We start from the raw sequence: 15,100 nt of genomic DNA on the forward strand, positions 1-15,100 counted from the left end.
TTAAATTCAGAACTGCGATAATCCTTAAACCTTATCATATTACGGTTTGTCCTTTTCACAGATGACAAGATGAACTATTGAACTGAGTGTACTGATTCTCGATATTAGAATTTCAAAGAAGAACTAAGTATTTGGAGGAGTTAATCACAACAGAGAGTGCATCATATAAAATTACCTCACACGAGTTTATTAAATTGAGCGGTCCCATGCACACTCTGAGATGGGATCAGAACTAATCTTCCCAGAGGACAGACAAAAGACATAATCACCCAATTTTCTTTCCTTTCAATAAAACTAATTAAAACTAGTCCTTGTTTAAGTAAATTCAACTTACAGAAAATTCAGTATTGCCTTTGATAGTACCACGAAGATGATTTCCATTGGACAATCTGTATATTGGACCCAAAGAAGCCATTTATTCCATAAATGTGTTAATAATTCTCAAATAGTTCAGAGGGGTTTGCAGCTGTAATTTTAACAGCAGCGTAGAAGAAAGGAGTAGGCACAGCACTGCATCTGGAGTCAGAACACTCTGGAAGCCAGTTCCAACTCTGGCACTTACTCCCCAGTGAGACAACACAATTTCTCTAGGTCTCAGCTTCTCCATCCCTAGAACAGAATTTGTATGACTTGGCCTGCTTACCATAAAAATCAAAGAGGATGCCTCAAAGTTCCTTGTAAACTGTCAAATCCCTTAAAAGTTTATGGTATTATTATTCAAAATCATTATACATGTCTATGTATCACTATATATACGAAGAATTTAAAATCATTTCCAAAAGAACCACACATTTGAGAAGCACAAATTATCAATACTACCCAATAGTTTATAAAAGTCAGCACATGGCTTTGCCAATCATTCTCTCATTGATTTTGCAAGGCTCCTACCACTGGCAGATGTGAATACTTAGACCAAAAACGTCCACTATCTCTGAAGGACGGCATATACAGCATTATAGGGCAATGCGTTACTCATTTACAGTTAACTGGTTTGTTTTTCTCTGCTCGTTTTTCTAGTCTTAATTAAGATACACATTAAATACACATGAAGATTATTCTCCTTGGTCTTATCTACCTCATAGATAAAAGATTTTATCCGACACTAAGTTTTACCAAAAACTAAATTTTACGAAGTTTTTATGTTACTCCGTTAGGAACTTCCAAAAACATCAGGGGCTGGTTAAATTTTATATTGTCATTAGTGAAAACCAGTTTGCCTGGTTAAAAAAAACAAAAACAAAAACGAAGTTCAAAGTTTTGCCTTGACTTCTAATTTTAAAATGACTTTTAGCATTTTAATACCACTTTTTACTCAACACGTGCTTTGTGGTTTGCTGTTGTTGTTCTCATCAAGGACGTCTGTGGATGCAGGAATGCAGTGGGCCAGGAGGGACGTGGCCGTGGTCGCCATCGCCCTCGCTGAGCTCCTCAGAACACTAGTCTCTCCTGACACTTAGCAAAACAAAGCAAAACAAAAACCCAACTTCTCTTGGTGTCCCCGTCCTCCCCTGTCACAAGGTAAGGGAACTGAGCCTTTAGAGGTTCACTTTCCCAGGGTCACAGGACGTGTGTGTGTGCGTGTGAACAGCTAAGACTGCAGAGTGCTTCCACACACACTGCTCTGCGCTCTTGACTCAGGTGCTCACTCACTGATTCCTGCAACAACCCATAATACAGACGATTCCTATCCCCACTCTACAGAAAGGAAACTGAAGGACAGAGAGATTCACTGGCTCAAGGCCACCCTGCCATTCCTTGGCAGAGTCTGGATGCAGACCCAGAAAGTTTGGCTCTGTAATCTGTTCATGAATCTTAGAAATACAGATACTCGAGGGAAAAAAGTTGCAAAAATACAGAATATGACAACATTTTTCAAAAGCTTAAAACCAGAATTAAATGATGTAGTGTTTGAGGAGACAGATATTGTGGTAAAATTATAAAGAAGTTAAGGGCATGATTTTAGGAAGAATTGGGGACAGGGTCACAGGATGACGGGAGGGGAAGGACTTGAGAAGGGCCTGCTGGGGCCTCACTGGTGGGGCAGCTGTTCTACTTCTTACACGGAGTGCAGGTTTGCTGGTGTTCATTTGATTACTACAGTCCCTAACTTACACATGCCTCACAACTTATCTTGTATATATCAAACATTCTACAGTAAAGTTAAAGAAAATAGTAATCAATAAGCTATCCAAATTCTTTAACTTATCCTGGATTTAGGACACATGCCAGTTGGAAAAATCACTCTTCTCTGTTTCCAGAGTAAATCACATTTGGTCACGGATCGCAAAGCCTTGGCATGAATATCAGAGACCTCCTCCCATGGTGGACAGTGGGTGTCGGCATGGCAGGCCTCCTCCCTTCTCGGCCACTGTTTCAGCACCCTCTCCACATAGGACTCTGCGAATTCACAACTGATTATGAACAGGGGGTTGGGGCCGGCGCACCCATGTGGGAGGAGGGAGCCCCCATTATCACTGTGCTGAGGGACCCCTAGAGTTCTTGCAACTGGCAAACCCTGGGATCTCCCAACCGGTGTTAGCACCGGCGCCTCTTTTCAAAGACGCAGTTGGTTACCTGTGAGGTTGGAAGCATCCGTGGGACTGAGTTGTAACCAGTGGCGGGCATCGGAGTCAGTCACAGCATCCGTGGGCGTGCTCAGCTCCGGGTCTTCCTCGCAGATCTGCCACGGGCTCAGGGACAGCTCTGCCTCGGTGTTGCAGCCCAGAGCAGGGTCACTGCTGACACTGTCACCTGGCACAATGGGAGACACAGTCTGAGACAGCCAAGAGCAGGGAACCAGCATGTCCACAATCCCAGCACACAGGGAACTAAGCAGCTGTCCCAGCAGGAATCGTTCTCAGGACAGAGGCTCAAAAGGTGCCTGCGTGGGGCTCCTGGTCAATGAAACAGAGGTTCCAGGCGTGGGGCACGAGCAGTCCTTATGGGCCGTGCCACCTACAGCCCAAGCCGCACCCTATTCAGGGGTCTTAACTGAGTTCCCCCAGGTACGGAGAAGATCACCTCGAGTTCTTACGCTTTCTACCCTGACTTATTCAACTACAAAACGGGGGTGGGTGGAGGAGGGGAGGGGAATCGATTCCACCACAGAAGCGAGTTTATGCTGGCAGGCTGAAGAGCCCGAGGATGGCTTCCACCTCGTGCCTGATGTCTAGACTTGAACCTGGGGTGAATCACCCAGGATTACCGGGGGATGAGGTGTCCCACACAAAAGGTTTTCTTCAGTAGAGACTCTCCCCTTTAAACACTAAAAAGTTCTAATTTGTCATGATACAAGGATGCTTTCAAAGGCTGTGCAGCCTCACAGGACTATTCAGTCTGACACAGAACAGACCCAGCCAGCCTGCCCCCCAAATCCCGTCTGCTCCACAAGGACTCGGGGTGTCCGCCCTCTCTGCCTGCAGCTCTGCCGGCTGCGTTTCGATCTGCTGCTGACAGTCCCCCAGGCCTGCCGCTTCTAATCTGCTGTCCGCTCTTCACCTGCAGAGAACTGACAGCTGTCCCAGTCCCCAACCTGCTAGGTCCCTAACTTTGACTGCCCCAGGACTCTAGAAGGTGGAGCCTAAGAGGCCCTGCTCCGCCCTCCACCAGGATCCGCCAAGAAGGAGGGGCCCTGGCAGTGGACCTCAGGGAAGCGGAGTATCAGGGACTGCATTTCACAGTACGTGATGGTACGTCTCAGCATCCCAGTCAGATTTTATTTTTTAAATACTTATGCCATTGACTTCAAGGTACTTCTGAAGCTTTTGCTCCTAACCTGGGGAAACTTTCTGGGGAAGGCCGTTTCTCCTTCTGGGTCTGTCTGCTCACCCAGACATCAACCTTGGTTGTGCTTCTCACCTGGAGAAAGTCCCAGGGCTGGAAAGACAGGCCTCGAAGGTATAGGTAACTGACTGGATCTATTCAACTGTATGTGCACACTAACCACCCTTCAATCCTGGGATCCCAGGAATAAAGATGTCCCATTTCACGACCACGTGCCTTCAGATGATAAGATATCATTCGAGTTAGAAAGTCAAAAGGGAACAAAATGCAGCCTCGCCGAAGCTGGAGGAACACAGACCACATTTGCTGGCACTCACTCTTCTGTCTCCCCCTGTATCTCCCTTGCGTCTGCTGCAAATCATCTTTCAAATCCAATTCAGCGGGGCTGCTGCTTCTTCGTACTGAGATCTTCAGACAGAAAGAAATATTGCATTTGGTACAGGGAAGTTTTCATTTTTATAAGACCGGTAAGTTTCTAGTCCACATTTCTAAAGAAAAAGAAACAAACAATAATAACGGGCAACAAAAAAACTGAATGACGTTTTGCATTGGAAGGATACGGGTTCACAAATTACCATAACTGAATTATAAATTACACAAGATCTGAAATTTAAGGCTTCTACTTTGTCAGTTGACATCCAATTAAAATGGTCTACTGAGGAGGGGTGCCAAGTTATATGGAAATTTATTTTGAAATTCTACTTGTACCTCTGCTCTGGCACACATGGATAAGGGATACAATCCTCCAGGAAGCCTAAGTCCCCATGGATGGCCAGGGTGCTGGCAGGGAAGGCAGAAACTCCACCCAGACTCCCAAAGGTCATTCAGTGCTTCCCTTGTTACGTGTGCAGCAGGCTTTCCTGAGCACCGCTCAGCACTGGACCGTGGTTTAAAAACAGGGGACTGGAACACTGTGAGGCAATTCGCATCCTCTAAAATTTACATAACTGGCTTGGAAAGACAAAACATACACAAATTACACAAAGCGGTTACAATGCAGAGTAGCAAAATATGCGAGTCAACTCTCTCTAAAAGGTTTGCAGAATAAAGCATTACCTTGATCGGCTCACAGTGACAGTAGCTGTTCAAGAAGCAACAGACATGAGGTGGTAGAGAGAAGGCAGGAGGGGACTCAGGGCAGGAAGCACTGAGGAATCAGCAAGTTCTATGTGCGGGAAAAGAAGCCGATTATAGCAGGCCATGCAGGGCAGTCAGGTGAAAATGGTAGGAAGAAAATGCGACCACCTTCTACAAGAGGCAGCTGCCAGTGGGCTGCCAACATCAGGCTTAGGAATTTCAACCCAGTATTGACAAAATGAGCAACTGTCTGTTCCAGACAATAGCTTATTGTGATTAAAACCAAAACAAGAAAGGTTAAGTCGAGTAGCTATCTGCAGGACAGAGTTAAGAAGTTGCTATGGAACTGTTACAGTGACTCAGGAGTGAGGAGATAAGGCTTTTGATGGTAGAAAAGGAGAAGAAAAGATAAATTTAAAAATGCTGCAGAATGACAGTCAAGAGCTTATATGAGAGCTTATATAAGAGTTGTACATGGGAGTGGAAGGATATGAATCTAGGGGACCATGAGAATGATGGTGACGAAGGAAAGAAGGAAAGAAGGGAGAGAGGGAGGGAGGGAGGGAGAAAGGAAGGGAGGGAGGACGGATGGATGGACAGACAATGGATAGAGGAACTTGAGAAAGTTTCTGATATTTTAATTTTCATCTTTGGGCTGAATATCTAAAGAGAATGTGCTATAAGTGTGCAATAAAAATCCACGACTGGTGAGATGGAGGATACAGCCAAAAGTGAAGATATATATTTAAGGCCCTCCAGTTCAGAGTATACAAAAAACATGGGATTCAATGAGTCAACTAAAGGAATGAATATTAAACAAGCAAACACATGAAAAGGGGGGACTAAGATGTATAATTAAAGGACAGAATAATTATTAAGCTAAAACACAGAAGTAGGTCATAAATAAGATATTTAGAAGATTAACAGTATATGAAAAAAATATTACTCAGCCTTAAGGAAGGATAATATATGTCTAATATGACAATGGAAATATACCCAGGATACTTCCTTAATTGCAAAGCAGAATGTGGGCTCTTCTGCTTCTGATTCTCTGAGAGATGAAATATCCTCCCACTACAGAACTAGAACCTACATAAAAATTTGGGGCTCACAGGAAGTAAAATAAACCTCCAAGTGATCCACACCCTCTCCCTACCCCACAAAGCAAACTGAAACCAGGGCAGTGAAATGGGGCTACTTTAGGGGTAAATCTAATGTTACCACTCCCTGTGGCAAAAGGACCAAGAGTCTAGGATTAATAGCGCTCCCTGTTTCCTGGAAGAAACAGATGAAAATGTTGCCCTGGTGAAACTTCATCACTTCAGATACCCAGGTTTTCTGTAGATTCAGATGAGCCAGGTAGGAACTCACAATCAAAGATCACCAAACAGCAAGGGAAATAAATAAACCACCAGGCACAAGAGTCTCAGAAACAACAAATATCAGGCTGATTTCAGATAATGATAAAGAGTTTAGAATTTAGAATAAAATAATCTGTGATTATTTTAAAGGAATAAAAGATGGCAATCACAAAAATGAGCAAGCAACAAGAGATTATGAGAGATTGCAAGATATACTTGAAAAGAATTAACCTGAACTTGCAGAAGCAAAAGGTATAAGTGATGAACCAAAATACTGAATGAAAGTATTAAACAGCAGACTATTTATGAGTAAGGAGAGAATTATTGAACTGAGTGAAGATCTGATGAACTACCCAGAATGCACCCACATAGCCAAGGAGAATGAAAAATATGAAAGGGGGCTTGAGAGACATGGAAGACAGAATGAGAAGGTCTAAATATATTTCTACCCAGAATTCCAGAAGGAAAGAGCCAAAGAGAACAAACAAGAGGCAATATTTGAAGAAATGGTTACCAAGAATTTTCCAGAAGCAATGGAAGAACAAGTGTTCAAAGACACATGGCACATATACCATATCCAAAACAGGACAAACGTATAGACCAAAAGAAAATGCACCTAAATATACTGTGGTGAAACTGAAGGACAAGGATGAAGAACAACAAGGAACAACAAATAGACAAGATGAACAGAAGACCTCTCAACAGCAACAATGAAAGACAAAAGATAGTAGAAAAATAGCTTCCATTAGAAGGGGTGGGAGGAAGGAAGAAGGAAGTGGGGGGACTATGGTAATTAAGACAGAGAGACAAAGAAACCAATGATTCAAGAAGCACCAAAATAAAGCCTTACACATCTGGGAAGCAGTATATATGAGAGAAAGGTAGCATTCAGATTAATAAAGGAAAAATGAATTCAATATATGGGACCCAGAAGTGGATATACATGTGGGGAAAGAAAAATGAAATTGGATCTCCACCTCACTCCATAAATATCAACTCTAGGTAGCTGAAAGACTTAAATGTATAAAGCAAAACCGAAACACTTATAAATACAAGGTAAATACTTTTATCCCTGTGCAGTTGATATTTTAAAATTTTCATAAAACATAACCACAAAAATGATAACCAAGAATATCAAAATTAAGAACTTCTGTTCATCAAAAGACAACATAGAGAAAGTGAAAATATATGCCAGACATTGGAAGAAGATATTTGCCAGAAACATAACCAACATAGGATCAGTATTCAGATTATATAAAGAATTAGTACAAATAAAAGAGAAAAAGACAAAGAAATCAATAGGAAAATGGAAAAGACATCAGTAGGCATTCAACAGATGAAAGACATACGGCCAATCAACATAAGGAAAGATTTTAAACTTTATTAGTAATTTGAGAAATGCAAAATAAAATGAGATCCCATTTCCACCCACCTGACTCAAAAGATTTAAAATCTGACAATAGTAAGTGTTGACAAGAATGTGGATGAATGGTAACTCTACACACCGCTGGTACATAAGTGGTACAATCACTTTGGAAAAAGACACATTCTTTTGTAAAGAACAACATTATGCTGCTCTGTGACTCATCAATTCCACTCACATTCTTGATGAAGAATGTACATAGCTTCATTTTTCATTTTAAAAAAAAAGTGAAACAATCTAAATGTCTGTCAACAAGAGAATGGGAAAGTAGGCTGTGGTCTATTCACAGTGGAGTATCATACAGCAAAGAAAGCAATGAACTAGGGCTACGTGCTGCAATGTGGACTTAGAAATACATAATAATGAGTGAACAAAGCAATAATACCACTTTTGTAAAGTTTAAAAATAAGGAAAACTAAAGGACATATTGTTTGGAGATACATACATTTTGCGCAAAACTATAGAGCAAAGCAAGGACACGATAAACACAAAGCCAACAGAAAGCTGCTCTCTGAGGGACCAGGATGAAGCCCACAGGTCACGACAACAACACTGCAGATATTCTAGTTCCTAAGCTGGTGGTGAGCCTCTGGGTGTTTAGCTGGTTATTGAAATATACACATATAATATACATATACATATGGAATGTGCAAACTGGTATATGTCCTTTACAGAAATGAAGACAGAGGAAATTTAACACTCATTAGCTTCCAGGCAGGGCAGAGTAGGGAGAGACTTTCTTTGTTTATTTTGTACCTTTCAGTGATGTCTGAGTTTTCTATTCATATATACTAATTTTAGAAAATGAATAAATAGGAATTATCTGCATGAATGAGTTAGGGTTACTTTTTAATTTTCTTTATACTTTAAAGTTGTGTTTTAAAAAAATAATAAATGCTATTTTAGATTAAAAAAAAAAAGAAACTGTAACAGATCTTTGCAGCATCTCACTTATTTAGGAACTCGTGTCAGGTGGAGGCTACAACCTAAAGTGATATCAGGAATAGGGAATCTGAACGTTTGTTTGAAGGTAAGGATGCTCCTTAAAAATAGAAAGGGCACATACAGACCAGATGGTAAATTCTGTTTTCATGTTTATTTTTTCCCTATTTTTGTAATTTGACTGTAATTTTACATAGAAAGTAGGCAAGGCTTTAAAAGGCCTCAAGGTCATTTGGCCCTAAAACACATCCAAATGGAAAAAAGTTTTAAAAGATAGCATCACACCACTAATAAATTTATGTATTGTGCCAATAATTTGTATGTTTATTTTTAATGACAAATGGATATATTCTGAAAAGATCTTACTGTTATTCCTTCATGTTCTTTCTTCTCATGTCCTTTGTTCTCCTGAACAGGCCTGGGCTCTGAAGAACTCGCATTCTGTGCATTTTCTACCTTTTGACCTAGAGATTTGGGAGAGGGAGAATCAACAGCAGGAATACTTCAGATGGTAAAACTGGAAAAGGTTTTTATACGTAGGTAATTATTAAATTTAAGTATCCTAAGATACACAAAAGAGAGAGATCTGGGCCCAGCACACTGGTAGCCTATGGATCACGTCTGCTCCATAGACCTGGTCTCTGACGCACAGACAGCTTCACTGTCTTGGGTTACGTTACCCAGGGGGCAGGCAACAAGGCCTGTCCCGGAGCCTCGGGGAAGGGGTCTCAGACAAGAGCTGCCTGAGTCAGCCAGGCAAGCTGAAGGGGAAAGGAAGCAGTGAGGTGGTTCAGCGTTGCTGGCGAGAGAAATAACCAGTGTCAGTAATAAAAAAGGGAGTATCACCACCAAGCCTGCAAAAGGTAATTTAAAAGATCACATTCTATGAGTAGTCTGGGGCCAATAAATTTGAAAAAAAATTACATGAATTGAACGAATTCCTAGGAAAAAAACACAACTTATCCAAAAGAAAACAGGAAAAAGAAAATATGAATAGTCTTATAGTGATTTAAAAATTTGAATAGTACTTTAAAATCTTCCTAGAAGAAAACTCCAAGCAACCGATGGATTCTACCAAGTATTTAAGGGGGAAAAAAAGTCATAATGATCTTACACAAAAACTTTTGGAGAAGAGAAAATCTTTCAGATAATACATTTCTCAAATTATTTTTACCGTATTTTCTTATTTCAAGAGGATTGCTAAGAGGGGATACTTCCTACGCATTTGATGAGGCTGGCATGACGCTGACATTAAGGACTAGGGGATGGCTGGGTTGATTTCTTCTCTAACCCATGAAACTAAATAAGCGTGTTCACTGTTGCAAGATACGTTTAAACATGTGCTTTCACTGTAAAATACATTAGTCACTGTTTACAGGTCTAACCATCTGCCTCTTTGCCCTCCACACCAGTTGCTGCTAAAAGCTGTTGGAGAAACTGTGTGGGTTAATGCTATTACAAGTTATCATCTTCAACCTCAGCAGACTCTGCACACTGCTAATAAACTCCTTCACGAGTCTGGTCAGCCTTCCACTCTCACTGTCGACGTTTCTCCTCGCAGCCCTTTCCTCACCCCTCACACCTCTCCTCCCTGCCTCCGCCGTAACTTGCTGCCCTCCCTCACCCGTGGTGAACATTCTCTACCTCCCGCCCACTCCAGCCACTCTGGACTTTTTTCTAGTCCTCAAACATGCCACACTTGAAAAAAGTACACACACACACAAACACACACACACACAATTTGGATAGATTAAAATAAGTAGTTAAAATATTTCATTGCCAGAAATCACATCCTTGCAAATCAACTTATAAATTCCCTTGAAATAAATAGAGTAGAGTTAGGATAAATGTAGAAAGCCACACGACATGCAGCCCCTTCCCGGCCAGAATCTACGGTCCCGTGTGAGTAAGGGAAGCTGCTGGTACCCGGAGGGGCCTCTGAGCACAGTGGCTCCGTGACGTCAGGGCTGCTGCTGCTCCGAACCATTGGCTGCTGCTCGGCTGCTGCCAGGGGGCCGGATTCGGCTGCAGCTGCATTTTCCGGCTGCGGGCATTCTTCCACTTCTGTGGGCATTGACACAGAACATGCAGGGATGTATTTCAAGATTTTTAAAAATAATTTCACTACTTAAAACAACTGATTCTCAAAATCATAGTTTTAGATACTATTTTTTTCCACAAAAATTGTGCAGTAAGATCATTGTCTTTCACAACATAAAGTTTTCTACACTTGTTAACAGTAATATTCCACTCCAAGTGTACATCTGCTTTTTCAGTTCTACAAAACATTTTCTTTCAATCAAAGTGAAGAAAACAAGAAGGGAGAGCGAGCAGAATGGTTGAGAACTGTGAAAGTCATTGGCGTTTCAGGGACAGGCATGTCAAGGGAAGAGGGAGCCGGGAGATGCGAGGGAAGGTCACTTACATGTGCAAGAGTGGGACATCACGCGCACGCACGCGCGCGCGCGCACACACACACACACACACACACACACCCCCTAAAGGAAGATAAAAAGAAATGGGAATTTCAACTTGATTATTCTTTTTAAGAGATAAATGTACAACTGTCTAAAATAAAATACTGTAATTATTTAATGACATTTCACCAAATGCAAGGTTGAATTAATCACTAAAGTACAAAAACGACCCATTGGTGTTTTTAGAGAATCAATAAATATATGTCATAAAATAGAAAACCACAGCTGAGCACTGACCACTGGGTGATCCCAGCTAGGATATCTATGAACCATATTCCCCTAAAGAAGGGAAGTCCCTCCGAGCTCGTTTCTAAACTTCACGGTTCATTTTAATCTCCAAAGACAATCCAAGGTGCTGAAGAGTCACCCCATCACCTCTCTGCAGCTCTGGGGTTCTAGCATCCCTCTGCTCTGGCATTACCATCAGACTCCTAACTTGTGGCCTCAGAGAGGTCCCGCTACAAGAGAGATGCGACCGCGCCACTCCTCCTGCAGAGGCCCCAGGCCCCCATCACTGTCCGTCAGGCTTGCACTCCAGGGCCCCTAGAGGTCACCCCACAGGCTTGATCCCCCACCAGGAGCTCTCCCTCACTTTAGTCTTGAGCAGGCCCCGCCCACACAGCCCCTGCAGCTCCCTCCTCGAGGCTGACCTCCCCCAGGCCGCCCAGGCACCCCTCCTGTAGGACTTGCCACGTGGTCCTTGCGTGTGACCCCCACCGCTGCCTGCACCCCAGGCTCCACACTCCCCCGTGCAGTCACGGCACTCTACACCCAGATTTTCCCCAAATTTTCATTAGCTGAAGTTTCAGTCCTTTTAAAAAGGGACTCATCAAAATTCAGCCTTACCTGGAAGTGTCACCTGCTTCCTCACCTGAAATGCAACTTACCCCCAAGGTGCCCCCATTCTGTGTAACCCTTTCACCAGAGCCACAATCCAAAGGGCTGGTCGGCCCCAACCAGGAAGGTGTATGTAGGAAGGTTCTGAATATAACACGGAGGATTTCACCGAAGGACTGCTGCTTTTACTTTTACTATCCACATAAAAGCTCCATTTTTAAGTACACTGATACAAGTTACCAGGCCTCAAAACCGTGAGATGTGTGTGATCCCTCGCTTATAATGCAAAGTCCTGGGCCACATTCTCCATTCAGATACTGATGGGAAGCTGGGCTTAGGGGACAAGCAGAGTAAGGGAAGGTGGCAGGAGCAGACAGACCCGTTACAGCCTCGTCTTTCCAGGCTGTCTCTGCTCTTCCCTGCTCCTGAACAGCCACGAGATAAACACCGGACATCCTAAGTGCTCTGGGACGCTCCGCCCAGCATCCCGGAGCAGAAACCAGCCCCCTCGGCTCTACTCCCAGGCTCCTCAGCAGCGGGCAACAGAAGCCAGATGACCCCGCGGACCATCCTTCCCACTGTCTTCTTTCATTGTTTATTCTAGTTATGCAAGATACTGACACCTTCTGGGAAGGGTTTCTACTTGTTAATGAACCTGCTTGTAAATCCCAGTCAGCAGGTCAGCAGAGGGAGCCCAAGAGCTTCCTACTTCTCTAAAAGATAATTGGCACCCGCTGGTCTCTATGGACAGTGGGAAGAGTGGGTTTTATTCCCTTAAACGTGATGCCAAGAACTGGTAGATGTTGGTTTCTGGCCTCTGAGCAGAAACAAATAAGAGCGGGGCCAACAGTGGCAGCATCATTTTCAAGATAAAGAATGACGCCATCTGGTGGGATGCAACAGAGCCACAGGACCACGGCTTCCAAACTCGAGTGTCCCCACTGGTCCTCAGACAACAGACAGACGAAGAGCCTGCCATGGCCAGCTGGTCTGCCTTCCCAACAGGCTGGCCTGATGTGGCTTTAATGCTCTGTTTTTGTAAACCTGTTGGTAGGGCCTTCTCAGATGGAGGAAGTCCAAGCCTGAAGAAACCATGGGAAGAGGTGGGACGGGAACCGCCGAGAAGAGTGGGAGGGAAGGGGAGAACCATGGGTCCAGGGATCTGTCAGGCTGTGTGGGGACGGTGCCCTGAGCTGTCCCTATACTTGGCTGTTATGTTGACAGAGTGTGAAAAAAAGGATATAAATTCTCCTTATCCCACAAGTTATACATATGTACACTTTTTGGCCTTTTCTCATACTTTGTACTAAGTATATACTCAAGATTTGTTTTGTATAGATGAACAAATGAATATCAGAAACATTTTCTTAATACCTTTTTCCTTTCTTTTTTAAACAGTTCTCGAGCTCCCTCTGCTGGCTTTTTATTTTTGTTAAGGCTGCACCCCTTCTACAGGATCAGCTGTAGCAAATGCTCTTTCATAACAGATTAAAACCATTTAACACTGATATGCAAATACCAAGGTAGAGGATTATCTGATATGAAAAATATAAAAAGGACAGTCTAGGTTACATAAAAATTGCGTTATAAATTTTGGGAGGTCTAATGCATTCTCTGTTTTGACTATCACACAATTTGAATCACTCCAAAGAGCTGAATTCTATGTCAGATTCACCGAATCATTTACTTTCTCTCAAGCAGAGCTAACCCAATAACCCAAACTCTGAAAGCACCAACTTTCTAGCTTCTTGATAGTGTACGTTACACAACACCAACACCATTACTAAATCATTGCTTTCTAAAGCTCATTCAAAGCACCAGAAAAATGATCGAATAAGGATTAATTTCATTTTTTCCCACACTGAGAGAAGAATTGGCATGATTAAATTAAGTGTGTAAACTCTTCAGAAACTTCTATTTATTCAAGAATCTGACTACTTTTCAAAAGAAATTTCATTCACTCTTTAATCTAAGCCTTCCTTCATCCATCTTATTAAACATACTGAGACTCATTTCTTCAATCACCAAAATTCTGGGTTCCATTTACCCCTCATATGAGGTTGCACAAGCACAATTAATTGTGCCATTTCCTAACTTTTAAAGCACTGGGCACAAACCAAGCTGACCCTATGAAAAGCACAAGGGACATAAATCAACTCAGCATCTTGACGTGTCCCACAAGGACCACAGGTGAATCAGCCCGAACCCTGCCCACAAGCACATCCTGATAACTGGGCGCTACCTGGAAGCCAGAGAACCAGATGCAGACGCCGCAAAGTGAGACTTTCAATCAGGTCCCATGAAGCCTCTTTTGGAATGAGGGAAGATCACTGATCCTCTAATTACGACTATTACAATATCCCCCAACGTAAAATAAAATCTACCGTCTGCATGGCCTGTAAGGGCTACAGATCGATAAATGTCCCAACATAAAAGCAGTTAAAATTGCAAAACAGCTAGAAAGAATTGTTTCCACAAAGGAGAAAAAAAGGAAATCACTGAAACTGCCAGTTCCACCCCCACGTGTTCGCTTATGCAGCTATTCATACTAATTAACGGAATATAGGTGGTTGTGACTGTCCCAAAGTTCTGCTGCCACCAAATAGAGAGCCCCAAAGGGATCAGAATAAGACATCACAGTGGGTGAAGGTAAGTAACTCTCTGTAGTTTCGGTTATTAAAACAATTTTGGTGGGTTGAATAATCATATAGACAAGGAACAAAACCAAGAAATGTTAACTTAAATGAAAACAAAATTAGCAATCATCTTCTAGTAAAGAACGTGTGTCCAGAAGGTCAACATTAAAATTGCCTGTGTATTATGCACATGCGATGTGTGCCTACTACATCTGTATTCAGCAAAAGGTTAGCAAGATATGCCAACACCAGAATTCAAACTGGAGCACACGTTTAATTCTCTCGTGTGCCAGTCAGTGGCAGATGTACAATCTCAGACTGGGGACTGACCGCATCACTCTGGGCCCAGACTCTTGCCAGGACAGTTACACGGGACTGTGGCTCACTTTTCTGGTAAAGAAGAAATGGCTTCAGATGAGGGAGGAGCTTGCGACTGTGGTTTTCAGAGGAAACAGATCAGCAGATCGTCCTCAAATTCACCATAGGGCTAGGTCCCTTCACCCTTTGTGCTGTAAAACCAGTAGTGAGGATGGCAGAGGCCGGAAAGCACGGAGCAAGCATGGC

General features: G+C 42.7%; 1 protein-coding gene across 6 annotated transcripts in view; it reads right to left on the reverse strand.

Moving 5' to 3' along the window:
- RALGAPA2 (Ral GTPase activating protein catalytic subunit alpha 2) overlaps positions 1-15,100 on the reverse strand; it is a 281,557-nt gene that overhangs the window by 160,456 nt on the left and 106,001 nt on the right. For 5 of the 6 annotated variants that reach the window (XR_012326196.1, XR_002174846.3, XR_012326195.1 and 2 more), the window contains exons 17-20: positions 10,513-10,650; positions 8,953-9,050; positions 4,101-4,191; positions 2,575-2,751 (exon numbers count right to left, since the gene is read on the reverse strand). Coding sequence is in view for 3 of the 6 variants with exons in the window: in XM_073792626.1 (XP_073648727.1) it covers positions 2,575-2,751; positions 4,101-4,191; positions 8,953-9,050; positions 10,513-10,650 (504 nt within the window). In the remaining 3 variants the exon portion in view is untranslated. The remainder of the gene's footprint in view (positions 1-2,574; positions 2,752-4,100; positions 4,192-8,952; positions 9,051-10,512; positions 10,651-15,100) is intronic. The other variant, XM_019927549.3, reaches the window with a different exon arrangement.

Source organism: Tursiops truncatus, chromosome 15 (assembly GCF_011762595.2).
Source record: "Tursiops truncatus isolate mTurTru1 chromosome 15, mTurTru1.mat.Y, whole genome shotgun sequence".
NCBI classification, from domain to species: Eukaryota; Metazoa; Chordata; class Mammalia; order Artiodactyla; family Delphinidae; genus Tursiops; species Tursiops truncatus.